Source organism: Heptranchias perlo, chromosome 29 (genome assembly GCF_035084215.1).
Source record: "Heptranchias perlo isolate sHepPer1 chromosome 29, sHepPer1.hap1, whole genome shotgun sequence".
Classification (NCBI taxonomy): Eukaryota; Metazoa; Chordata; class Chondrichthyes; order Hexanchiformes; family Hexanchidae; genus Heptranchias; species Heptranchias perlo.
In genome coordinates this window covers 15,849,983-15,876,539 of record NC_090353.1, presented here as the reverse complement: position 1 = coordinate 15,876,539, position 26,557 = coordinate 15,849,983, and the positions used below count along the sequence as shown (strand labels likewise).

The window sequence follows — 26,557 nt, the reverse complement described above, 5'->3', positions numbered from 1 at the left end:
GTCCTTAGTTAGACTGCAGCTAGAGTACTGCATCCAGTTTTGGTTCCCTCACATGGTGCATGATATAGTGGCCTTGGAAAAGGTTGAGGAGAGCCTCAAGTATAATTATGAGCTTAAAAAACCTAAGTTACTCAGATAGGCTTAAAGAGCTGGTTCTGTTTACTTTAGAGGAGCAAAAACTTAGAGGCAACCTGATAGAGGTATATAAAATAATGAAAGGGCTGGATTGTATACCCACTGATGGATTATTTCAGTTTGACAGATTGGGGAGGACCAGATGACATGCATTTAAACTATGCAAGAGTAGGAATAGGCTAGATGTTAGGTGGTTCTTCTTTTCCCAGAAAGTATTGGATCTTTGGAATAAGTTGACGGCTCATGCGGTGTGTGCTGACTCTCTGCATACCTTAAAAACAGAGCTGTTGCAGAGATCACATCTTATAAAAGGTACGCCATGTACCATTTACCATAATCATGGCCAATCTGGTGGTCTGGACTGGTTTCAAGGTGTGTGTGGGGGGGTGGGGTTGGTTGGAGAGGAATCTTTCAGATTTTCCCCCTTTTTTGGCCCTGGGTTTTTTTTCCTCTCACAGGAGATTACATGGCTGCTGGGGGGCAGGAAGTGTCTACTCATTATGCTCCAGGCATCACAAATCTGGGGCAGGCTTGATGGACCAGCTGATCTTTTTCTACCTGTCATTTTCTATGTTTGTATGAACTGAGAGAGAGACTACCAGTAGAAGTTGGTCTCTGTTGGGTAGGGAATGCCTTTTGGGTGCAATCCTGATCCCTATTTTATTTCCAAACAGCCAATACTTGCTCGTTATTTTATATGCTTTGGAAGGATGAAAGGCTGAGTGAACCCAAAGGCACAAATGCAAGAATGCACCTGCCCAACTGAGCTTGCCACCTAAAACCAACCAATCCATCACTGACCAAAAGCACCTCTATTTCCAGGATAGGTAACTGAAGTCACAGTGAGATGAATACTCACGGGCAAGCTCGAACTGGTCAGGCAGGTCGCTGGCCAGCCTCTGAGTAGCAATGTCTGAAATTGGTCCAAGAATCACAACAGGCCTTTTATAACTGGCTGTAATAAAGAAAGTAAAAAATGAATGCAAAATTAATATAGATTAATAAAATACTATAATTTCTGGACTTCAGGAAAAAAACAAATAATTATTTTATTCAGTGGATATAATAGCCATTTGGAAGTGGGAGTTCACCTCAGGCAGTTTCTCTTTCCCAAGACTGAGGTAAAGTGGGGCCTTGATAACATTAAATTCCCTGTCCTTCAGATGAAATGTTAAACTGAAGCCCCATCTGCCAGTTGCAGTGGTTCAGGTGGATGTTTAAGATCCCATGTGCTCTTCAAAGAAGAGTAGAGGGTTCTCCTAGTCTTGACCAACGTTCCAACCTCATCCAACACCACCAAAAAAACGATTAACTGGTCATTTATCTCATTGCTGTTTGTATGAAATGGCGATGATGTTTGCGTACATAACAGCAATGACTGCACTTCAGAGTAATTCATTCTATCTGAAATGCCTTGGGATATTTCTGAGACATGTGATAAGAAAGAAAGAATTTGCATTTTATATAGCACTCTACACAACTTCAGGACATCCCAAAGTGCTTCACAAACAATGGAGTACTTTTGAAATGTAGTCACTATTGTAATGTAGGGAAAGGAGGCAGTCAATTTGTGCACAGCAAGGTCCCACAAACAGCAATGAGATAAATGATCTGATAATCTGTTTTCGTGATGTTGGTTGATGAATAAATGTTGGCCAGGACACCTGGAGAACTCTCTTAATCTTCTTTGAATAATGCTAGATGATCTTTTGCAACTACTCATCCAAACATCTCATCCAAAAGACAGCACCTCTGACAATGTAGCACTCCCTCGGTACTGTACTGAAGTGTCATTTTAGATTATGTGTTCAAGTTTCTGGAATGGAGCTTGAACCCACGACCTTCTGATTCAGAGGTGGAAGTACAACCACTGAGCCAAGGCTGATAAAGTGCTGGATTCATTTAAATCTTTCTTTAAGACAAACTCAACACACTCCCTGATGGCTGAATCAGTAACTGCACTGACATTAAACAGTACAGTTGAGAAAAGGAACAGCCAGATGTGAGTCCCACGCCAGCAGTTTCAACTCCTATGCGTCCACCCCAGGTATCAACCCAATTTCCACCCTGTCAAAAAACTGTAGCTTGAGAACGGCACAAAACTACAAACATGACAGAGGAATGAGCAGAGAGTGTTAAACCTGTCAGGGATCTCAGACTGTCAGGGATCTGATCTATTGGGCATCTGAGGTTGTTCTGATACTGTCACAGATCTGATACTGTCAGGGATCTGATCTTATCATGGATCTGATATTACATTGTCTTCGTAGAATCATACAGCACAGAAGGAGGCCATTTGGCCCATCGTACCTGAGAGCTATCCAATTAGTGTCACTCCCTTGCTCTTTCCCCATAGCCCTGCAAATTTTTGCTTTTCAAATATATGTCCAATTTCCTTTGAAAGTTACTATTGAATCTGCTTCTACCACCCTTTCAGGCAGTGCATTCCAGATCATCATAACTTGCTGCCTAAAAAAATTACCGATCCTCCTGCCAATGGAAACAATTTCTCCTTATTTACTCTATCACAACCCTTCATGATTTTGTACACTTCTATTAAATCGCTCCTTAACCTTCTCTGCTCTAAGGAGAGCAACCCCAGCTTCTCCACTCTCTCTAATTGAAGTCCCTCATCCCTGGTATCATTCTAGTAAATCTCCTCTGCACTCTCTCCAAACCCTCGACATCCTTCCTAAAGTGTGGTGCCCAGAATTGGACACAATACTCCAGCTGAGGCCTAACAAGTGATTTATAAAGGCTTAGCATAAGTTCCTTGCTTTTGTACACTATGCCTCTATTTATAAAGCCAAGGATCCGGTATGCTTTTTAAACAGCCTTACACCTTCAAAGATTTGTGTATGTTGGTTGTGCTATATTTCCAACTCTCTCCTCCCCCCAAAATTGTATAGTTTATACATTTCAAATCTCTCTGTCTCCCTTTTCTTTTTTCTGTCTTTCTCTGTGTGACTCTCTTGCTCTCTGTCTCTTCCAGTCTTATTCTCCCTCCCTGTCTATTGCTCTCTCTTTCCCTGTTCTTCTCTGTGACTCTCTCCTGCTCTTCTGCTTTAATTTCTCTCTTTTTTGCTCTCCCTATATCTGTGTATGTGTGTCTCTCTCTCATTCACACACATAATCACACACATTCTCTGTCTCTCTTCCCAAACCCTCCCCCCCTCCAATCTCCACTCTTATTCACTTGTCTTCATGAGGTCTCTGAAATTGATGCTACTGCTGAAACTTAGTCATGTCCGTGGTACTCGAGTTTATGGTTCCCCTTTTACTTGGTGATTTAAATGACTGAATCCACCACATCCTTACTCTTGAAACATGTCACATCATGTAAAAAGAATTAAATCTCGCTCAGACAACATTCTTTATATTGTACCTTCTCTCAGAATGACCCTTTCATAGGGGGGAAATTTGCCTTGAATAGTCAAAGCTGAAAGGTCATCTCTGCTTTTCCGAATGTTTTTCTTGGCACCTCTTAGGCCGCGCATTTTCCAGAACTCAGCCCGAGCTCCGGCCGATGAACTGGACGACACTTTCTGAGTCATTTCAACTCTGGCAATCTGTTCAGCTCTATAAGGAAATGAACAGCACAAGATGTGATGTTAGATCATTGTATCACAGTTACCCTTCCTGCAAGTAAAAGCACTACAGTCCACATTATTGTCACAAATCCATAGCACAAGGGTACAGTAATGTAGTGGTCATGCTACTGGACTAGTAATCCAGAGTCCTGGACTAATAATAAGAGAATGTGAATTCAAATCCCACCATGGCTGTTTGAGAATTTGAATTCAGTTTTTAAAAACCTGCGATCAGTAAAAGTGATCATGTTGTCGGATTGTTGTAAAAACCCAACAGGTTCACTGATGTACTTTAGAGGAAGAAAACTTGTTGTCCTTACCTGGTTTGACCCATATGTGACTCTCAACTGCCCTCTGAAGTGGCCGAGCAAGCCACTCAGTTATATCAAACCACTATTTTAATAAGAAGGTCCATCACCACCTTCTCAGGGCAATAAATGTTGACCTTGCCAGCGACATCCACATTCTGAGAATAAGGTTGGAAATTCTACTGAATTTTAAACTGAGTTTAACGTCACCCAATCTGCTTTTAAATTCCAAAATTACAGCTCTCCCCTAACTCAGCTGGTTAAGCCAGTGAGAATCTAAGCCATGCAGACCAAGAAGATCCCAGATTATGCTGAGTTAGCTGATCTCAGCCATGCTAACAATACAGACACAATTAGCATCAGTGTCCTTGGGCTAGGAAGGCAGGGATGAAAATTGGCCAGGGTTCCTACTCTTGATCATGATCCAGTGACCCAGACTCATATGCCCATGTTTGAGCATTAGGTGGGGATAGGATCAGGATCATCTGTGATGCCCCCACTCCCTTGGCTCACACATGATCTTATTAAATGGCGGAGCAGGCTCGAAGGGCCGGTTGGCCTACTCCTGCTCCTATTTCTTATGTTCTTATGTTCTATATGTATGACAAATGGCCGCCCGAAGAAAGTACCAGGATGTGGCCTGTACCTATAGTTCTCTGCCACTGCAAAGATTATGGAGGAAAATTAATGTGGGAGAGGAGAATTGGAAAGTTAATTTTGTGCGTAGCTGCACCAGGTAGAATGGAAGGGTTCCTGGTTCGATTTCTGGCTTGTTCTGAGTTTCCTGATCTCAGCCAGGGCAGCGGGCAGGGTGCTACCATTGGAATCAAGGAGTCAGCACCTTCAAGAGAGTAGGGGAGCAAGATTTATAAAAATTTGTATATCTGATAAAATAAATCTATCATTTCCTTAAAGGAATGGTTTGACATTCCTGAGCCAGATTGAAATAAAATCACACTGGCTGCACATCCTTTAGCCTGTGTTCTTTACAGAGTCCCAATCAGACTGCAGACCTGTTCTTGCTGGGGATGGTGCCTTTGTCCTGCTCCTTGAAGTCTCGGCCGATTCGCACAGCGTACCAAGCTCCCAGCTTCCCTTTGTACATGGTGTCGACGACTCGGAAAACCTCTCCTCTCCTGAAGCTTAGATCACGTGTCCCTTCTTGTTCGTGGTCAAAGTGTGTCCGCACATGGAAAGAGTCCCCTACGTTTGAGTTGATCATCTTTTTATAAACTGAAAGAAAAAGACCTTTGTGTTATTTTGTGTTTATAAATAGTGTAGTCAGCCAGGAAATGAAACTGGGCAAGAAAACAAAGATTCAGAATTTTAAATTCCAATAATTCATTTTAAATTTAAAAATAACACTGTTGGCCAGAGGCTGCAGAAGGTAATCTGAGACGTCAGCTACTGATACACAGGAATGACTTTTGAACTGAAGTAACCTGGCCTCAGCTGCCTGAAACCGGTTTGAATTAACCAAGTTCTGTGAAAGACAAAGGAAATGTGATAAGACACAAGTCCTTATTTAGAAAAGGAGTAATGAGGTAATGCTACCTAAGTCCTTGGGACAGAGCCAATGAGGAGAAGACACAGGCAAAAAGCGAGTAGGCCTAAACCAAAGGGAGAGAGACAGCAAGCTTGAAGAGATAAGATTTGGAATAAGAATGAAGGATCTGGGGCGTGGAGCCAGAGCGAAGACTCCAGAGACCAACCATCGCAGAAGTGGAAGACCCTACGTCAGGGACGTAGAGATGACGTCGAAAGAGAGAGAGAACGGAACGCCTGGCCAGCATCAGCTCTCCTTTTCGGGTATTATCCTTTATGTTCTGTGACCACTCAGGGAGTGTCAGAGAAACCTAGTGGGTGTGCGTTTAGATCTTAGTTTGGGTATAAGACTGTATAACCTGGTGTAAACTGCATGCCTATATCTAACCAGACGTATAAGCTATATGTATATGATCTAACGGCGTGAATAAAGTGAATTGAGAGTTAAGAGAGAACTAAGCCAGTAACCGTAACCGGTGACCTCCGGTCAACAACACAGATAATATAGACATTAAAAGAAGAAATGTGACTACTGGAAATCTGTTATATGTATTCTTGAATATAAAAGTTTGTTGTCCAGAGCCTTTCTGTCACACCTCAGATGTCACACTTCAAAGTGTCAAAAGCATTTAAAAAAAAGAGAGGAAGCCAATCATTTCCTGCTGCTTTTTGACCTTGATAACCCGGCCTCTCTCATGGCCATGATCTGGGGATTTATATGCAGATGCCAACCAATAGAAACTTCCTTCAGCAACTAGCTCTAAATGAGCTTAGGACATGCCATTTAGACCATTTACCGACAGGGCATGTCTGAACAGAGGCCTTGAAGGGACACGCCAGATTAAACACAGCTCCACCGTAGCAGCTAAACATCACAACTGTGCTCCAATCTGTGAGCAATGCCATGTAGATCAACTAATATCAATAAAATAGGAGCAGGACACTTCTGGTGAAGGGCCGTAGCCAAAATGCTGCACTGTCTTTCTCTTTCAGACGCTGATCAACCTGCTATGTATTTCCAGGATCTTTAGTTTTACTTTTAATACCCAGCTACTATCCTTTTCCTTGAAGTAAAGGCCAGCTGGTGACCATCTTCCTGGGGGCGGGGGAGGTGGAGGTAGGGGGCAGGTAGGCGAAGTCTCTAAGATGACACATCTGGTGATGCAAGTTTGGAACCAAGTCAACCCTCTGTGGCAGACTTGGTAGTCCAAGCAGGTCCACAGAGCACTGTTGTTAATTGACCAACCTGCCTGGCTCACTAATAGAATGTAGAGGGGTAGGCCTGTGACTGGGGGCTAGGATTATTCCCACCCAGCTCCAGATAATCCTGAGTGAGGACAGGGTCAGCCTCAGCTGTTACGCCCTCATTGATCAAATAGTCTGCTGAAACTCATGGTCTGACGAATGACCGAGTTGATGAGGTTCTGGAGGGACTCTGGCAATTTGGAGTCACACCCCAGCAAGAGTCAGCCTCAGGAGAGGACGGGAGAATATTTGCTGAAAAACATGAAATAAAGATGCAGTATAAAAGGTAGGGATTTGCACAGCAGGTTCTACTCACTGTCCTCCTTCCTCTGAGCCCTGATCTCCACTTGCTGTCCCTTTGGTATATCCAACATGAGCAGCACTGCCTCTTCGCGGGTGAGATTTTGGAAGTTTACATTGTTCACCTATTCAGGCAAAAAAAAATGAATAACTGAGCTTTACAGTGAAAACTCAAGTCTTCAACTTTGTTCTGCAACCGCGAAGCAGAGCGTCCAAGGGACCATTCTTCATGTGTGAGACTAGGCGGTGATTGTTCGCAAGGTATTGGACTGCAGATGGGATCATTGCCAAGTCCAATCCTGTCCTCACCTGACATCTGTTCATGCACTTCCAACAAGAATTACTGAATAGTGATTAGGAGTGGGATCACCGACTGATTTTTTTCCTTCAAGGGGAAAGAGACCAGTTGTAGCACCTCCACTGCTGAACTCAGCAAAGACCAGACCTTTCTAGTCTGTATGGATCAGTACCGGATAGTGCAATTATCAATTGTGCCATGGGGAGTGTTGTTGACCTTTGCTTTAACTTGACACATGGTCAATCTGTTGCTGTCTCTGTACAATCACAAACAAAGTCATAGAAATAGCCTCTATTAGGAGCAATTAGACTGCAGGGTTCTCAGAAGAGTACACTCATGAGCATCTGCCTCTCTGGGCTTGGGTATGTGTTTTAACACATCAAAGGTCAACCTCATTGCATCCATCTTAGAAGCCTGGCTCTCCAACACTGGCGCAGAATAATAGAATGTTCCAGCACAAAAATAGGCCATTTGGCTCATTAACTGTGCCAGTGTTTTTTTTCCACGAGCAATTGAATTTAATCCCTCTCACCTGCTTCCTCATCATAGCCATCAAATACCTAATTCCCTTTTAAAAGAATTTATGTTCTCTGCTTCAACAGCAATTTGTGGAGGATTCCACATTCTAACCAATTAAAGAAATCCAGTCTAATCCCATTTCCCTGTCATTTTCCTGCATCCTTTCATAGTCTTCCTTTTCAAATATGTATCTCATTCTCTTTTAAATGATCCTTTAGTTTCTTCCACAGTACCCACATGTGGTAAAGCATTCCATGTTCTAATAACCCTCTGTGGGAAAAAAAAGTTTTCTAAGATCCCCTTTCATTCTTCTAGTGATCATCCTGAATCTATGCCCCTTGTTTAATATTGGCAATGTCTTTGCCTGGACATCTGGATGAATCAATTTCAGTGACTATCCTTTGTCGGGGACGGGGATCTAGGGTTTGTTGAATAGAGATCCTTGAGACCTTTGCCCAGATAAATTCTTCACCTTAATGAGCAGATAATTCACCCAAAAAAAATTACATTAAAATAAAGAGGAGAGTAACATTTTGAGGCTATGGGATGTCAATAACAACAATTTAGAATTGAGCATTCTGTTACCTTCAGAATCTGGTCTCCTTTCTGGATTCCCTGTTTAGCTGCGGGACTATCTTCTAGAACACGAGATACAAATATTCCGACATCATTGCCTCCGGCCAGCTGCAGCCCAACATTGGCATCCTTGACAAATCTCGCCACTTTCATGTCCGGACTGTAGCTAAATATTGAAACATTTGACACAGTGACTTTGATCCTTCTGAATGTTTGATTGAAGGACAATGATAGAGGGGGAAAGAATTGCAGTCTGTGTTTTCATTGTTCTGGTTTTAAGGATCTAGATGAAAGGTTTTGTTTTTGGCTGCGTTTAATTAATGAAGAAGTGTAATGTGTAATTTGCTGCAGTCAGGCTGTAGACAGACGGTGTACTACATTGAAGTTCTCTACTGAAGTTCTCTACATGGCTAAGTGCAGAACTCAACTATGTATAGCACTTCAACCACAACACAGCACCAACACTCGGCTTGACCGACTGAGCAACGTCAAGTGGCAACAGTGTCAATATTCACTCCGTTTTTTTTAAGGCAGTTAAAATAAACAGTTTTTAGGAGACATTGAAGGTGCTGTGATGGGGTGACTGTAGGTTTCTGTGGATGGGCCAAATGGCTTCCCTGATGTCTACTTATCTTTGTGAAGTTATTTCTTAAAAAGGATATATAAGTTCGGGATTTGAAAGATGATCCTGAGGTTTGCCCTTGTGGTTAATACATTTCATAGTAAATCCCGGCTTTATTACTTGCACCTGGCAGCCCTTGCTGCTAGATGTAGCCCAGAGGGGCACAGAAGAAGTCAAGAAGCCCTTAGGGCTGGTTCTGAAGTGTGCTACATTTTTCAAATGCTGCCTAAATAAATGCGGGTTGTGTTGTTGATGATTTCAGCTACTTGTTCAGGATATAATAGGACAAAGAGAAAATACAATTGGATCAGACCTATAAAATGAGAAACTGAGATATACAGAACTGAAGGCAAATGACTAAATCATGCAAAGTATAATCTTACTGTACAGGACAGTTTGATGAGTCTTCAGGCCTGGAGGGCTCCTCAGTTTACTTCATTATATTAACAGCTTTTATTTTTGGAGATCAACAGGTTTGTTACTGAATTTACAATAAGGAAAATCATATTTTGTTCTCCCCTCTCCTGAAAGTGCTGACTGTTCCATGGGGTCTGGCCATCCTCTGGTAGCTTGTCCAACTGGCCTCTCTTCACGGCCTAGCCAATGAGTATCAGCAGGAGTGCACCAGGCTACCTGGTGCCCATGGAACTGTGCCCCAAGCATCAGTCAGCACCTTCAGGAGAAGAGGGGAGAAAATAAAAAGTGAATGAATCAGGCTCCATTGCTCTTGCCAAACCAGCAGTTCACGGGGGTGTATTTGGTGAATCAAGTTTGCATCATCGTGCAATTGTGCACATATCACCAACCCCCAGTTCAATGGTTTGATTGTTTGATGGTACTTACCCAACGTTGTATTCATCCTGTGGCCTTGTGTTTGAAGTCTTTATAGGGGCAGCATATGTTGGCTCCTCAATAACTGTGTTTGGAAAGTCAAAGATTTATATTGAAAAACAGACATTAGGGAATCAACAAAAGAAAGTTACTGCACTGTACAACCCAGCTCCTTACTGCACTGTAACATCCAAACTCTCACCATTATCAGAGATCAGTTACTAGTGAGTAGGCCTGTATTCTCATACTCTTCAATTGAAGCCAACTTTGGGCAATGGAGAGCAAAATCAGTCATGATTTCTGATCGTGATCACTATCCAGCTACTCCTGCTGGAAAGTGTGTGTACGTGGAGGTCCATGGAGACAAGATTGGGTTTGACTTTGTTGTCCCACCTCCAGGGTTTGAATAGCTTGGCAACATTAGCTGTCTAGGCTCACACATGAAGAATGGTCACCTAGCTGTAGTCTTGTAACCCAACAAAGAGGCAACACCTTCAGTTGAGGAGGCAGAGTTGGAATGAAATGTACATTGCCTTTATATATGTTCGAAGGAGAAGGATTCTGTGAAACACGTGGCTGCTGGAGCTGCGGAATTTGTCCCCTTTGCAATGTGGATTAGATTCCTCACTTCTGGCAGCGATACACAAACATAGAAGTCACAACACAGAAACAGGTAATTCAGTCCAATCAGTCCACATTGGCGTTTACCCTCCACGCAAGCAAAAAGCTCGAATCACATTTACCCACCCTGGTCCCATATCCCTCCAACCCCTTTCTCTTCATCCGCCTATCCAATCTAACCTTGAATGTTGACATAGTTTCTGTCTCAACTACTAACTGTGGAAGTGAATTCCACATCCTCATAACTTTCTGTGTGAAGAGCTTTCTCCTGCCCTCTGTTCTAAATCTCTTACAATTAATCCTCTATCTTTAACTCCTCGTTCTTGACCTTTCAAGAACTAGACATGATGGAAATAAGTAAAGGCAGGCTTCATCGGAGCCTATGTTTATGTTGCTGGCTCTGGAGGCAGTTGCAGAAACTATCTCTTTAGGACAGCCTGGGACCCCTTAGAAGCAGCAGCACCGTCTAATTTACTTTATAACACTGGACCCAGGTCAGGGCTTCTGTCAGTGGCAGAGCTGTCAGATAAATGATGTATTAAAATCCATTCATTAACAACAACTTGTCTTGTGCTAAGCCAACTCCATTCACTGCTGTGAAGTGTGATTGTTAGGATCAATCAGTGAGCACCAAAATAGCTACACTGGGTTCCAACCTTAGAACTCGCTTACTAGCAACAAGCTGGTTACCCATTTGTACTCACCATAAGGGGATTTGGAGGCTGCAGGTCTGCCCTCCATCTCTGACACTGGCTTCCTGTTTGGCTTTAAACTGGAAAAAGAGTGAAAAACATGGGTCTGCCCTGGTCAGCACCAACCCAGCCATGAACATAAACAAAATGGAAAACTTGGGTTTCTACACCAATTCCACACAGGACACACATCACAATGTGTGAAAATTAACATTGGAATGTTAACCATGTTGATATATAATTCCCTTTGTTCACTGTTTTAATGGAGGAGTTAATTCACTGTAAATAGATTAATGCCTTAGGTATAAGAGCAAACAAACTATGTACGGATGCGTTAAGAGTTTCTGCATTCTCTTTCACTGGCTCTGTTGATGTTGTCTATCAACCAGCCTGAATTTCAATAGCTTGTAGATCTGGAATGTCCCCCCCCCAAATCTCTTCGCCTCTCTACCGCTCTTTCCTCCTTTAAGATGCTCCTTAAAACCTACCTCTTTCCCTGTCCTATTATCTCCTTAATTGGCTCTGTGTCAAATTTTATTTGATAACGCTCCTGTGAAGCGCCTTGGGACATTTTACTACGTTAAAGGCGCTATATGAATGCAAGTTGTTGTTTCATTTAACCCTTACACACAGGAAAAATGTTCACTGATGGGCTCTGGGTTCCTCTGCCAAGTTTACTTGGTTGGCCTAGCTCATTTCCGTGTTACTTTATCAATCATTGCAATCTGCCTTTGTGATCGCCTGAAAACCAACTTTCAGAACCAGTTTTCAGCCAATGATGGAGAGAATGCAAACCCTTGACCACGGGATAAACAACACCAACAGAGCCTGTGAAAAAGAATGTAGAAACCCTTAACGCATTTGTTTCTCAGTGAAAAACAGATTATCTGGTCATCATCACATCGCTGTTTGTGGGACCTTGCTGTGCTCAAATTGGCTGCGGGGTTTCCTACATTACAATAGTGACGACATTTCAAAGAAGTACTTAATTGGCTGTAAAGCGCTTTGGGATGTCTGAGGTCATGAATGGCGCTATATAAATGCAAGTCTTTGTTTTTTTTCTCTGTAAAGCACCTACCTTCCATTGCTCTTCATTGTGTTGGTAGGATCTGCTCCAATGCGTTTTGACTGATTCTTGACAGGTGAATCTGAACGTTCAGGCTCCAAGTCTGAAATATCTGCGCAGAAAATACAGATATTCAGAACAATTTGAGAACTAGAGCTTTATTCTCCATTTCTTTTGAAAAAAAGCCATATTTCTGTTCAACTTGATAAGAATCACACCTGACTATGTGTTTGGGGCAGGCTGTGTGGTTTTTGACTGGACTTTCCAGAAGTTTCTGAAAGGTAAATTGGACACCAAAAGTCTGTTTGTATAGTTTTCCTTCTTACTGCTCTGTCTTGTGGAGAAGTTAGCTTCAACCAAGCAAATATCAGAACTCAAACCTTGATTCCACTGCTCCCTTGCCCCCTGCCAAACATCTAATTCTGCCCTTGTCCAGTTTGGAGCAGGCAGAAGGTGACACCTCTAATTATTAAAGAAGAAAAAGATATCATACTAGAAATTACGGTCTGTGATATTAGCATATGTTCATCGGTCATTCCTCCGCTTGCTATTTTAGGGGAGATGTTGTCCCATTTATTTTAGATGGGGTAGGAATCTCGTACAAACACATTATCCATCTGTGTGCTAATATTGGCAATGTAATTTTTAGGTATTAGCATAGTTCGGAATAGGAAATAATCGATAGAAGAAAAGTTAAAATAAGAGAAGACAAAGACAATGAGGAAAATGGAGGACAGAGTGAGCAGAAATGTAAAAAATTCTAACTTTGGTGGAAGATTGGCAGAATCCCTGGAGAAATGGAGTTAAGAGCCATTTCCAATGTTTTTCAGTGGTTTCCACCAATCGTCTGCCAAAGTTACAGCGGGAGATTGGGGAACCCTCTGTGGAAATTCTACACCACAGTATTTATCTTAGCTGTACAAGGGTAATAATATTTCTGTAATAAATGCACGCCTGATGTTTGAGTAGATTTATTACTGTAATATTAGTGCGTGTTTCAGTGCCACAGTGTACGAAATGAAAACTAAAAAAAAGTGTGTAGGCAGCAAGACAGGATTTTCCCTGGACCTGCTGATAGTTTAAGGATTAAAATGAGAACATGGTATGATAGTAACGTGTTTGTGGTTTGGTCACTTACCCTCCAGGCCTGAGCTGTTTTCCTCACTGTCTACCAGCTCTGGAACATTGATCAGAAACTGTTCATTATCCCGAAGAACCACCAACTTCAGCTCCCCTTCCGACTTCTCAATTAGTGTCTTTGTATCTTCCAGAGATATATTCTCAGTCACTATACCATTAATCTAGTTAAACAGAGAAAATGGTCCATCACTGTCACCTCTTCCAACACGCGCCCATTTAGAATATACTTAGAATAGGCCATTAGGCCCAACAAGGCTGTGCCTATTTACATGGATCTTAACTCTGCCGACTGACCTTCCGCAATCCCTTCTCTCTCCAGAACGGCATCTAATTTCCGCTTCACCCCATTTATACTTTCCTCTTCAATGTCTTCAATGTCTTTCCTGGTAATTAATTCCGAAAACATTCCCCCGACTTCCCTTCTTACTCTTTACTGCCTCATTTTGCGTCCCGGGTGTTTGAGCCCTTTGCCCACCCTCTATTTCTTAGTCCTAGCAAGATCAGAACATATAAAGTTAATGTCTTTTCTGTCATATACAGGTTCTGTAATTTGGAAATCCCATTAATGGATTGTAGTCACTGGGCAATGATTGGAGTGAGCTATAAGGGATTGAACAAAATGATTTTTATGATATGTTTCTCTTTTCGTCTCCCATCCTCTAGTGACCCCTGCCCCTGAAATAATTGTAGTAGGTAACTCATTCACCGGAAATCCATGGTGATCTTGAACTGAAGGGGGAAAATGGGGAGTTGAAGCCATCAGACAATGTTGATGCTGGCTCTAGAGGGTTGAACCCACACTGCCAGTGGGGAACAACGCTTGCAGGGAGCACAGGTCAGAGAATTAATGCTACAGTGTTGTAACTCTGTCTTCGACCCATTCTCCCTGTTAATGGGACTCCACCATCAGAGCTCTGATTCTCTGATCCATACTCTTTGAGAGAGCTGCTTCCCACTGGTAATGTGGCGTCGCAGAATCACTCCTTTGATAGGCTGGGACCCCACTTGGAGATCTGCAAATGCAATCGATTATCTGCACCAATTATTAGCTCTATGACCCTTGAAAATGGATATCTTACCTTCAGAATGATGTCTCCCTCCTGTAAGATCCCTTCCTTTGAGGCAAGGCCACTCGATGACATGTGTTTAATGAAAATCTGACTTCCTAACCTCAAGCCGTATTCTGTGGGATAAAATGGTGCACAAAGTTAGTTAGAAATTCAACTATTGAACTGTTCAGAAATCCTGCCAACCCATGATCAGTTAAAGAGACTTCAACCCCATCTCCCTGCTCTTGTATTTTGATTTCAAATGAGACACATGCAGCCCAATTATTCTTTTAGAGAGAAGTTTATTAAAAGCAAAACGATAGGCCTGAAACACAAATGTGTGGCTGCCCTTTCCACCTCTTTGGGCCTCTCAGATACGTCAGTACACATCCAGCAATATTAAAACCTTACATGCACACAAATGACACAAGTGTACATTCTACACCATGCCCGCATTACATCTCAGAGAGGAAAATGGAGAGAGAAGGAAAAGAGAGAGAAATGGAGGGAGAGGGGAGAAAAAGAAAAGAGGGAAAGAAGGATGGAGAGAAGGAGAAAAAAGAAAAAGACTGAACTAGTGAAGGCAGAGACCCAAGGAAGCAACCCAGATCACTTTAAGAAAGAACAACACTAAAGTGATTAATAGACTATTATGTATAACGCAGTGTGTGTAGATGCAAAAGACGAAGGCCTAGAATTTCCTCAAACTGATTTACACCACTTCTGCACCTTTTAAAAAAAATCTGTGAAGGCAATTACACGCGGGTTTCCTGGGTCTTCTCATTTGATTCAGAGTGAGCAGCACTAAAGGTGATTCAGAGCGAGCAGAACTAAAGGTGATTCAGAGCGAGCAGAACTAAAGGTGATTCAGAGCGAGCAGAACTAAAGGTGATTCAGAGCGAGCAGAACTAAAGGTGATTCAGAGCGAGCAGAACTAAAGGTGATTCAGAGAGAGCAGCATTCGATGATTCATAGGCCTCCATTTTAGCACCCGCTATCGGGTGCGTTCCTGGCGGGGGGGCTCCGAAAATCGGGGAATCCCGGAGCGGGTCGGAAGCCCGGCTCCAACCCGCCCACTTCCGGGTTCCCCACAGACGCGCCGATGTGCGCGCGCAGCCCCCGCATGTGGAACTCCCGCAGGCAATTAAAGCCGGCGGGTGCCACTTGAGACTATTTACCTAGGTATTTCAGGTCATTAACAGACCTGATTAAGGGAATATGTCAGGAGGGGTGGGATTTTAGAAACAACTGGGACTGTTTCCCATACAGGGGGAAACACTCCCAGTTGAAATGGACGTGTTGCAGCCATCAGCCTGTGGCAGCTGCAAAGGTCCATTTGACAGGTGGTTGGGGGGAGACCCTCACTCATTGCAGGAGGCCATTCTGTCACTTGGGACAAAGTTTGGCCTCCACCACCCTCCTCCTGACAATCAAATTCACCAACTTGCACACTTACCCCAGGGTCCAGAGACATGTACCTACCTTGCGGACCCCCTCATCTTCCGGATGGGGGCCGCCGTAGCTGCAGTCATGACCTCCTCGGATGGTGAACAGCATCACCAGCCTCGCCGGCCAAGCCGTCCACCTCTGACACGTGGTGCTCATAGTGAGCAGAATTAAAGGTGATTCAGAGCGAGCAGAACTAAAGGTGATTGAGAGTGAGCAGAACTAAAGGTGATTCAGAGTGAACAGCTTTATAGGTGATTTAGAGTGAGCAGAACTAAAGATGATTCAGAGTGAGCAGAACTAAAGGTGATTTAGAGTGAACGGCACTAAAGATGATTCAGAGTGAACGGCACTAAAGGTGATTTAGAGTGAGCAGAACTAAAGGTGATTCAGAGTGAGCAGCACTAGAAATGCTTCCCCACTGGATTCTGCTTTTCCATTGACAGAAATCTCTCTCACCTTCATTAGCCTTATTTTTAATAAGGAAACTCTTGATGGGTTTCTTTATGGCATGGTCATGGATGCTGCCGGAGTGCTCAAACTCATGGTGACTCCCAGTTGGACTGTGTCGATGGTTGTAGCTCCTGGAGGGACTGGGACTTCGATCGTAGCTCCTTGAGGGACTGGGACTTTGATCGTAGCTCCTTGAGGGACTGGGACTTCGATCGTAGCTCCTTGAGGGACTGGGCCTTCGATCGAAGCTCCCGGAGGGACTGGGCCTTCGATCGTAGCTGTGGTTTCTGCCAGAGTCTCGGTCAATGTCACTACTGTGATGGTAGTCATCATGGTACAGATTTTGATTCTGAATCCTTCGTAGATTCCTGCCAGCTGGATCATAGTCCTCATCCTCATCAGAGGCATCATCGTGTGCATAGTCTGATCGATTTGAACGGCTAGAATAGAAAGAGCCTGCTGGCGGTGCTGTGTTAGTCACAGGAAGCTGTACTTTACGAGGCCTTTTCACTGTCTTAAAAGAAAAGACGTAACCATTAGTTAGCATGAGATCACCCAGAAACCGATTCAAACAAGCATCTGCACATCATAGGATTATAGAGTACAGAAGGAGGCTATTCGGCCCATCATGCCTCTGCCATCTCTTTGAAAGATCTATCCAATTAGTCCCACACCCCTGCTCTTTTCCAATAGCCCTGCAGTTTCTTCCCCTTCAAGCATACCTCCATACCTGAAAGTCACTATTGAATCTGCTTCCTCCACCCTTTCAGGCAGAGCACACCAAAAGTGGTAATATACTAAACAACACACTGGCAAATGAGGAAGTTTGGAATCAGAATGGAGGTCGGCCAAAAGTCTTTCACCCAAAGCATAACAGAATTGTAGAATAAGTTACCAGGGATGGTCATTGAAGTGACTAGTATAAATAGGATCAGGGGATGATTGGATGTATTCCTGGAGAGAGAAGGAATTAAAGGGATATCGCCCACCGCAATCAGGAAAATCATTGATCCAGGGCCAACTTGCTCATCTGGAAACTAACTAATATCGCCAAAAGCAGGTACATTTAAAAATACCAGGCCTAAACTACGTTTAAATAGCGCGGTAAGTCTTAATGACTGCCAAACAACTAAAAATTAACTTTTAAAAATGTGGAGTCTCATTACTCCTTATTTTAATAGATTTTGGTCATTTAAAAATAGAATTTAAATTAATTTTTTTTTTTACTTTTCCCTTCTGTCTCTTTTATTTAATTCAATTATTTCTTACCCTTTCTTTTTTTTTGCTGTCTATAACTGTTTTTACAATGATTCTAATGTTGTACCTTTCACTTCCTGGTTTTAACGATGGAAACCTGCAGAGAGAGTTTTGCAACATGTTAAAAATGCTGCAATCTGATTGCTCGAGGAGAGAGTGTGATCCTCTCCCTTCTCCCATCCCACAGGTCCTAGTTTCGCCTGAACTGACGCTGGGCTCTTCTCCGCTTCCTATTCGAGGAAGTACCCGAAGTAAAGACTGCGGTAAGTTAGTGGGCTAGTATAAATCTATGGAGCGGCGAGCACTGTTGGTTCACCGTTCCAAGTGATTTCTGCTAAAATGTTATTTTAATTTGTTTAAATTAAATGTGCTATCACCAACATTAAAATAACGCTGATCAGAAAATCTAGGCTTGAGTGATGGCAGGCTGATCGACCATGGCAGATCTTACGACTGAGCCCATATCCATATCACACACATGCTTTCCAGCAAATGTGACTGGATGGTGATCAGAGGAAGGAATTCTGCCTGATTTTCCCTCCCTAATAAAGGACACTGACCAATTGTATGAGATGCAAAACCATTACATTATTCTAAAAATACTTATTTCTGTGTCAGCCTTGGTTCAGCAGTAGCACGTTCACCTCATGGGTTCAAGCCCCACTCCAGACTTGAGCACAAAATCTAGACTGACACTTCAGTGCAGTACTGAGTGAGTGCTGCATTATCAGAGGTACCAGCTTTTAGATGGGACTTTAAACTGACTCACTCTCAGTTGCAAGTAAAAGATCTCATTACATTATTCAAAGAAGAGCAGGGGAGTTCTCCCCGGTGTCCTGGCCAACATTTATCCCTCAAACAACATCACTAAAACAGTATAATTGGTCATCTATCTAATTGCTGTTTGTGGGACCTTGCTGTATGCAAATTGGCTGCTGTGTTTCCCTACATTACAACAGTGACTAAACTTCAAAGTACTTCATTGGCTATAAGCTGAGAGGTCCTGAGGTTGTGAAAGGTGCTATATAAATGCAAGTTCTTTCTTTCAATCGAACCTTTTTAAAATTTATTCTTGGGATGTGGGCGATACTGACAAGCCAGTATTTATTACCCATCCCTGTTTGCCCCGAGGATATTAAGAACAACCGTGTAATGTGGGAGTGGGGTCACAAGTAGGCCAGATCGGTTTAGGGGTAGCAGATCTCTCCATGAAGGATGTTACTAAACCAGTTGGGTTCTTATCACTGTCCAGCAGCTTGCATGGCATTTTTTTCTGGTGCTAGTCCACAAACTACCAGATTTATTGAATTCAATTTCACAGTTTGCCATGGTGGGATTTGAACTCAATACCTCTGGGTTGCTAGTCCGGTACTATTGAAACCCAGAGCAAACTGATACAATAGATATTTCAGAGTAAAAGAAGTCTTTGCCTCCGACCTGCACAGAATCCTTTGACACTCACTATATTAGCAGATTTTCCAGAACTCTTTAGACATTGGATGGCAAACGTAGAGGGCACATTTTCCATGGACACTCCATTCACCATAACAATCCTGTCCTTCATCCTGAAAAGGGAGAATCATTCAAATTAAAGTGGGAATCATTTCAGCAACACAACATTCCCTATCACAAGATAAGCTTTGTGTCATTTCCTCCCCTCCCCAATATTCTCCTCTTTTCTTCTGATAACACTGACTCCAGATGGGGCACTCTCGCTGGTTGATGCGGAGTCCAGACAGTGCATGTTGTCAGGGTATTCAACCACAGACGGCATTACAGCTAAGACTAATCCTGTCCTCACTTAACGGGGTTGAAATTGGATGTGGGCAGGGACACAAAACAGATGGAATCGCATTTGCTGCAAGTTATATAACATGCCCGAAATTCCGTTCTATTGAAGCCAGAGGAACCAAATAATGAGCGGAGCGTATAAGAAGTGACCAATCGGATACCGCCTGTTTTGCGTCCCACGCCCCATGTCCAATTTCAGCCCCATCGTCTACACACACAAACACACATGATCAGGAGCAGGAACCCATTGTGATTTCCCCTCTCCTGAAGGCAACAGTGCTGAGGTAAATACTGCTCTGCTACTGTTGCCCTGGCTGAGATCAAACAGACAGAAAATTGAATCTGGGACCATCCTGGGTCGTGCCTCAGTTCATTATTGGATAAAGTCACTGAGCCATTGAGATTATTCAACTTTTTTCTGTGCATGGTTTTGAGTTTGAAGTTTTTGGTTAGAGTGGGCCTGTTCATCCACATCTCTCCCCTCCGTTGGCTTAGTAGGTGAACACATTGCCCTTTGCAGAACTGTCTCAGGTTTGATTTATGTTCTGTGCTGAGTTAGCTGATCTCAGCTGGGGTCCCAGTGGGAGAGTGCTGTAACTGGCCTCTGGACTAGAGAGGAAGAAATCAGCCAGGGTGCCTGCTCCTGATCACTATCCTGTCACCCCTCCTTCAAGGTGCTCATGCATGGATGTTGAATCACACATGGTGTGTGATGGAAAAATATCATTCTGGCATAGTAGGGGACATTCTTATGGAGTTGGGGTTGTAATGTTGCTAGGACAGTGTAGAGGGAGCTTTACTCAGTATCTAACCTGTGCTGTGCATGACCTTGGAGTGCTTGATGGGACAGTGTTGAGGGAGTTTTATTTTGCATCTAACCCATGCTGTACCTGACTTGGGAGCACTGGATAATGCATTGTAAAAGGAGCTTTCTTTACTCTGCACCTAACCTGTGCTGTATCTGACCTGGTAATATTTGAACAGACAATGTAGGGGGAGCTGGGTAGGAAAAGTAGCTTGATTCTCCATCACTGATATCCGTCACTTCAGTTGGCATAAAAAGTATCAAGGAACCTTCCTATTGACTGTGCAGGGATGTGAGAGGAATAATTTGCACCTTGCATTGATCTCACATTAAAGCCAGTGAATTAAAAATGGCTAGATTTTGACAGCACTGTATTTTAGAGCCTGAGGGTGTGGCTGGGGGCCACTCTCACGATTCTTTGGAATTTGAGTCCCCTAGCTCACCAAATGGAGGGACATTCATTCTCAGCCACTGGCCTTTTAGCAACTGCATGCAGAGGTTTAGGACTAGATTGCCTGGTTGTCCTCCTGGGCCAAGATGGTTACGACATGAGGAGAGCCAACAAAGGAAAGGGAAGAAGGGACCTTTTCAGGATTTTTTTTTTGCCAAAGGGGTAGTTATTCTCATAGTCATTAATCTTCTCTGAGAAGAAGCCTGAATCATTCCAGTCACACCTCCTCCTCTTTCACTATCCCTCCAGCCGCTGTTGTGAAGTTCCATAGTTATGATGTCTGTATAATTTAAGCTGCACTTTGAACCTGCTGATTGTTTCATATGCCGGTGTAGCCCTGATGAACCACAAGGAAATGAAGGGTTGTGATGACCCGGAGCACAATCTGATGAGTTACTAATGATCTATAATGAGCCATTCTTTGTGTTGATTTACTCTAAAATTATGACACCAGTCACTTCAACTGGAAGAGATCACAACTGTTACATCTCAATAAACACTGAAGTTGGTGTGACAATGTCATGGCTGATTTTATTCCAGATTCTCTGGAACATTCTCTAGATATAAACAACAATATAAGAGAATATCCTGAAGTGTAATTGCTACAATATATTTACTCCCATCAAGTACAATACATACCAAGACCTATTCCTAACATTTCTGCCTCTTTAATTTATGGATAGAATCACCCAGACTGAAGGATCTTTTTACTCACAAGATCTTCCCTTCAGCTGGTCCAGACCGAACAACATCTGACACCAGAATGGCGGTTTCTCCAGTGCTGCTGTTGGGTTTATCCTTCCCCCCAGATATTGCGATGCCAAATCCTATCTTTGAATCCTGCAGCAAAACACAAAAGACTAAGAATGACTATAGACAGTAAGATAGTTGGTGTGGGAAATGAAATAAATGTCAAATGGGTGCAGCAGAGGGTACTTTTCTGAGGTTGGGGCTGAGGCACATTGTTGGGGCAGAGTAGCGGGAGCTTTACCTGGCCCTTAACTGTGCCATACTAGGCATAATGGGGGTGAAATTCATCTTGAGCGATGGTACAAAGATGGGCGATAGAGTCAGTGGAGACAAAAATCGGGCAGGGTGTAAAACGGGTGGAGTGTCAAATGGGCTAGCGATGCGTTATCGCCTGTTTTGTGCTACCATTCTCTCACATAGAGACACTGGGGTGAATCCTCCATTTTCATGGTCCGGCCTCATCAGCATTCTAACAGCGAGCTGCCCGGCCTTTTTGAGCAGCTCACTGATCAGAGGCGGCGAGAAATCAGGTGGCTCCACTGCAGAGCCCAGCTGGTGCAAGTAAGGGGCAGGGCGGGGGGGTGGGGGTGCGGGGGGGCAACGCTGGGGGAGAGCTGCAGAGAGTTGGACATCGTGTGGTGGGGGAAGGTGGAGTTTTTGTGGGACCAGGTGAAGTATTAATGCTCCTCCTCGTCCCACAAAAATCATTTACAAACCTTTCTTACCACTTTTTTTGAGTGGCCTGTAGCGGTCCTTTTAAGACCATTGGTTAGGCTGCTTAATGCCAAGGATCAATGGGCAGAGCGTGCCCATTGATACTTCAAAATTGCATTGCGACCTATTGACATCGTAGGGCCCTGATTTGCATGGGCTAATGAGACTCCTGCCTGTTTCCGGGTGTCTGGTCTGCTCATTTCAAAGTCATCACCAAAATGGCGGAGGCCAAGACATTGGCGGGAACGGGTCACTAAGCACTGCGCTGCTACTTTGATCGTGGCACTGCTAACTCTGGCTCGCCTATCCTAGCGGCAGACTAAATCTGCTGCCGGGATATGGGAGCCGGGTTTAGCAGTGTACAATCCGCGAGCGGGCTCACAGTCTTCTGGAATTTGAATTTAGACAACGACCAGAGTAAAACTGACTTAAGACACTCTTGTTTACTAACTCTGCATCCTTTCCATTCTTACAAGAAGTTTTTATTGTTGGCACACTATCTGTGACAGTAATCGAACAGGGACTGATTGATTTTTCACTGTCCCCTCCCACTGAGGATCAAGGAGTTTTTATTCAAGATTTTCCCTCAGGAAATTGAATGGGTCGGGTAAGGTCCATGAAAGGTAGTGTTCAAGGACTGTGGAGGGGCATTAAGCAGGTGAGATAGACTTTATGATAGGGTAGATTGTAAGGGGTCTGATGGAAGAGCAGGATTGATAGGTTGAATGGTTCCAGTTTCTTAGATTCTAAGAGAAAACAGGGAAACAAAATGACAAAAGACCGAAGGATATGTATTTACCCGATGTATCACCACTGTGTGCTGCTCCCATATCAGGGTTTCTTCCATCTCTGTGAACTGTTAAGAAAATACAGATATTACTAAATTAGTTCCAACAAAAAGACTTTTTTCAGCTCTGCATTAGGGTTAGGACGTTGACTGTTGCTGGGTACAGTTCCTCAAACATTGAATCTTCCTCGGGTACAGTTCCTCAAACATTGACTCTTCCTCTAGTACAGTTCCCCAGACATTGACTCTTCCTCGGGTACAGTTCCTCAAACATTGACTCTTCCTCGGGTACAGTTCCTCAAACATTGACTCTTCCTCGGGTACAGTTCCTCAAACATTGACTCTTCCTCTAGTATAGTTCCCCAGACATTGACTCTTCCTCGGGTACAGTTCCTCAAACATTGACTCTTCCTCGGGTACAGTTCCTCAAACATTGACTCTTCCTCGGGTACAGTTCCTCAAACATTGACTCTTCCTCGGGTACAGTTCCTCAGACATTGACTCTTCCTCAAGTACAGTTCCCCAGACATTGACTCTTCCTTGGGTACAGTTCCCCAGACATTGATTCTTCCTCGGGTACAGTTCCCCAGACATTGATTCTTCCTCGGGTACAGTTCCCCAAATATTGATTCTTCCTCTGGTACAGTTCCTCAAACATTGACTCTTCCTCGGGTACAGTTCCTCAAACATTGACTCATCCTTGGGTACAGTTCCCCAGACATTGATTTTTCCTCTGGTACAGTTCCTCAAACATTGACTCTTCCTCGAGTACAGTTCCCCAGACATTGACTCTTCCTTGGGTACAGTTCCTCAGACATTGACTCTTCCTCAAGTACAGTTCCCCAGACATTGACTCTTCCTCGGGTACAGTTCCCAAGACATTGATTCTTCCTCGGGTACAGTTCCCCAAACATTGATTCTTCCTCTGGTACAGTTCCTCAAACATTGACTCTTCCTTGGGTACAGTTCCTCAAACATTGACTCTTCCTCGTGTACTGGTCCCCAGACATTGACTCTTCCTCGAGTACAGTTCCCCAGACATTGACTCACCCTTGAGTACTGTTCCCCAGACATTGACTCTTCCTCTGGTACAGTTCCTCAAACATTGACTCTTCCTTGGGTACAGTTCCCCAGGCATTGATTCTTCCTCGGGTACAGTTCCTCAAACATTGACTCTTTCTCAGATACAGTTTCCCCAGACATTGACTCTTTATCGGGTACAGTTCCCCAGCCATTCACTCTTCCTTGGGTACAGTTTCCCAGACATTGACCCTTCCTTGGGTGCTGTTCCCCAGACATTGACTCTTGCTGGGGTACAGTTCCCAGGGCATGGAGTCTTGCTGGGGTACAGTTCCCAGGAACTGACTCTTTTTGGGGTACAGTTCCCTGGGCACTGACTCTTGCTGGGGTACAGTTCCCCAGGCGCTGACTCTTGCTAGGGTACTGTTCCCTGGGCGTTGACTCTTGTTAGGGTGTCCATCTATGGGTTTCAGATGCCCTCCTTTATGTCGCTCAATTGCCCATTCTTAATTTTTCAGCGTGTACAGTTGGTAGGCTCTTCAACCTTGATGGCCTTCACAGCTGTGCCTCTCCTGACCTCCACACAAATGCACTTTCTAACTGGAAACAGTAGATAATGATCAGGAGTGGGTGTTTTGGCTGACTTCCTTTTCCTAATCAAGACATGCCTCAATTGCCACCTCAGCTGAGCAAATCAACATAGCGGCAGTTAGAGGATGGAATCTCGATCTTTCTCGCTGGTGTTGCTCAGTTTGACATTTTACAGCAAATTTACTAACTGAACCATTGCTGCTGGAATATTTTATTTCAACACAAGGCCTTTATTACCCAGTTATTGGTTGAACATTTTCTATGTAACTTTCTTTGGTAGAATCAAAAAGGTTGTGGGTTCAAGTCCCACTCCCAGATTTGTCCATATAATCCAGGCAGACACTTCAGTGTCGTACTGAGGGAGTACTATAGAGGGTAAATTGAGGCCTGTTCTGCTGATTGGATGTTAAAGATCCCTGGCATGATTCAAAGAAGAGCAGAAAATTTCCCCAATGTTCTAGACAACATTCCTCTACCAAACACAAATTAACTGGTAATTAATTTCATTATTTGTGGGATCTGCTGGCGCCTCTGTTTGCCTACATAATAACAGTCACTGTGCCTCAAAAAGTAATTTGCTGAAGTGAATCAGTTTGAAATGAAATGTGATAAGATGCTATTTGAATACAAGTTTTCATTCTTTCTAATACCCTCAGACAGATAGAGATGGAGAAAGATATTCTCCACTGACCTCAAAGTTAATGGAATGGCAAACTCCAGGAGAGCAATCTTATCCTCCGATCTACACTATCCAGCCTGAGCCCAGCACATTCCAGGAATGTCAGACCCCATTGATCCAGCAAGGTTGCAGCCATAACCTCCTGTAGAGTAGCAATGTCTTGATTTAACCCTCAGTTTCAGTACCTTTCAAAATCAAACATTGCCCAACTATCTCTAAAATCAATCCCTCAGCACTGGCACAACAAACATCAACTACCTACCAAATTGGGGGGGAAGAGAGGGGAACATTTCCAGCCTCACTTGAAACCTGCTAATTTGTTTAGGTATCAGTTTGGCTCAGTCAGTAACACTCATCCCTAAATCAGAAGGTCGTGGGTTCAAGACCCATTCCAGAACTTGAGCATGTAATCTACGCTGACATTTCAGTGCAGTACATGGAAATTATAACTCAGAAACAGGTCATTCGGCCCAACTGGTCTATGCCAGTGTTTATGCTTCACGCGAGCGTCCTCCCACCCTATTTCATCTGCATATCCTTTTATTCCTTTCTCCTTTGTGTACTTATCTAGTTTCCCCTTAAAGGCATTTATGCTATTCGCCTCAACTACTCCGTGTGGTAGCAGTGTCCTGGGTGAGGAAAGGACAAATCATCCAGGATTCCGGCTTGTCACCACTGTCTGGTGATCCCTGTTGGAAGCAGTCCTGTCCTCACATGGCCACATTCTCCTTTTATCCTGTGCCAGTACCACTGGCTCCTAACATGTGCCGCCAACCTTAAATAAATCTGGTAAGTTTAGCTTTGGTGCTGCGGTGACTGTGAGATTTCTGTGCCTGGGGCAGTAGCCGATATAAAAATGGCTTGGTAACACTTTTCTTTGAAGCTGGAAAGCTATTGTGCAGCACAACAATGCTCAACAATCTGGGAAACAGAATCTTGCTCCAGGCTAGACTCTTGGTGTAACACAGCAGCAATGCAAAAACAAAATATTGCCTCAGCAGCTCCAAATATAATGAGAATTTATGGATGATTACTTGTGGTTGTCGAGATTATAATTGCTGATAATTGAACCAGTTTTGTTTGGTCGTGTGCTGCAAGCTGTTCTTACACCAGAAGAATGAATTATGTTCAGATATCTAGACCTCATTTAGAGTTCACCTTGATGGCTCAGGTGTTACATACGCTGCTACGTGTGGCACTGAGCCATGCAGAGTGGCACCAGGTTTAATCCTTGTTCTTTGTTAGCTGATCTCAGATTGGGCAGCAGTTGGGAGTG

The 26,557-nt window shown here is 43.6% G+C and overlaps 1 protein-coding gene across 2 annotated transcripts in view; it reads right to left on the bottom strand.

The window, feature by feature from the left end:
* The window catches only part of LOC137299421 (tight junction protein ZO-3-like), a 61,745-nt gene that overhangs the window by 13,102 nt on the left and 22,086 nt on the right, over positions 1-26,557 (bottom strand). For both annotated transcript variants that reach the window (XM_067968155.1, XM_067968154.1), the window contains exons 2-15: positions 23,004-23,060; positions 21,456-21,580; positions 19,156-19,258; positions 16,443-16,950; positions 14,568-14,671; positions 13,487-13,649; positions 12,361-12,460; positions 11,295-11,362; positions 9,982-10,054; positions 8,526-8,682; positions 7,140-7,248; positions 5,047-5,266; positions 3,521-3,714; positions 995-1,090 (exon numbers count right to left, since the gene is read on the bottom strand). In XM_067968155.1, coding sequence (XP_067824256.1) covers positions 995-1,090; positions 3,521-3,714; positions 5,047-5,266; positions 7,140-7,248; positions 8,526-8,682; positions 9,982-10,054; positions 11,295-11,362; positions 12,361-12,460; positions 13,487-13,649; positions 14,568-14,671; positions 16,443-16,950; positions 19,156-19,258; positions 21,456-21,580; positions 23,004-23,051 — 2,068 coding nt within the window. In that variant the 5' untranslated portion in view covers positions 23,052-23,060. The remainder of the gene's footprint in view (positions 1-994; positions 1,091-3,520; positions 3,715-5,046; positions 5,267-7,139; positions 7,249-8,525; positions 8,683-9,981; positions 10,055-11,294; positions 11,363-12,360; positions 12,461-13,486; positions 13,650-14,567; positions 14,672-16,442; positions 16,951-19,155; positions 19,259-21,455; positions 21,581-23,003; positions 23,061-26,557) is intronic.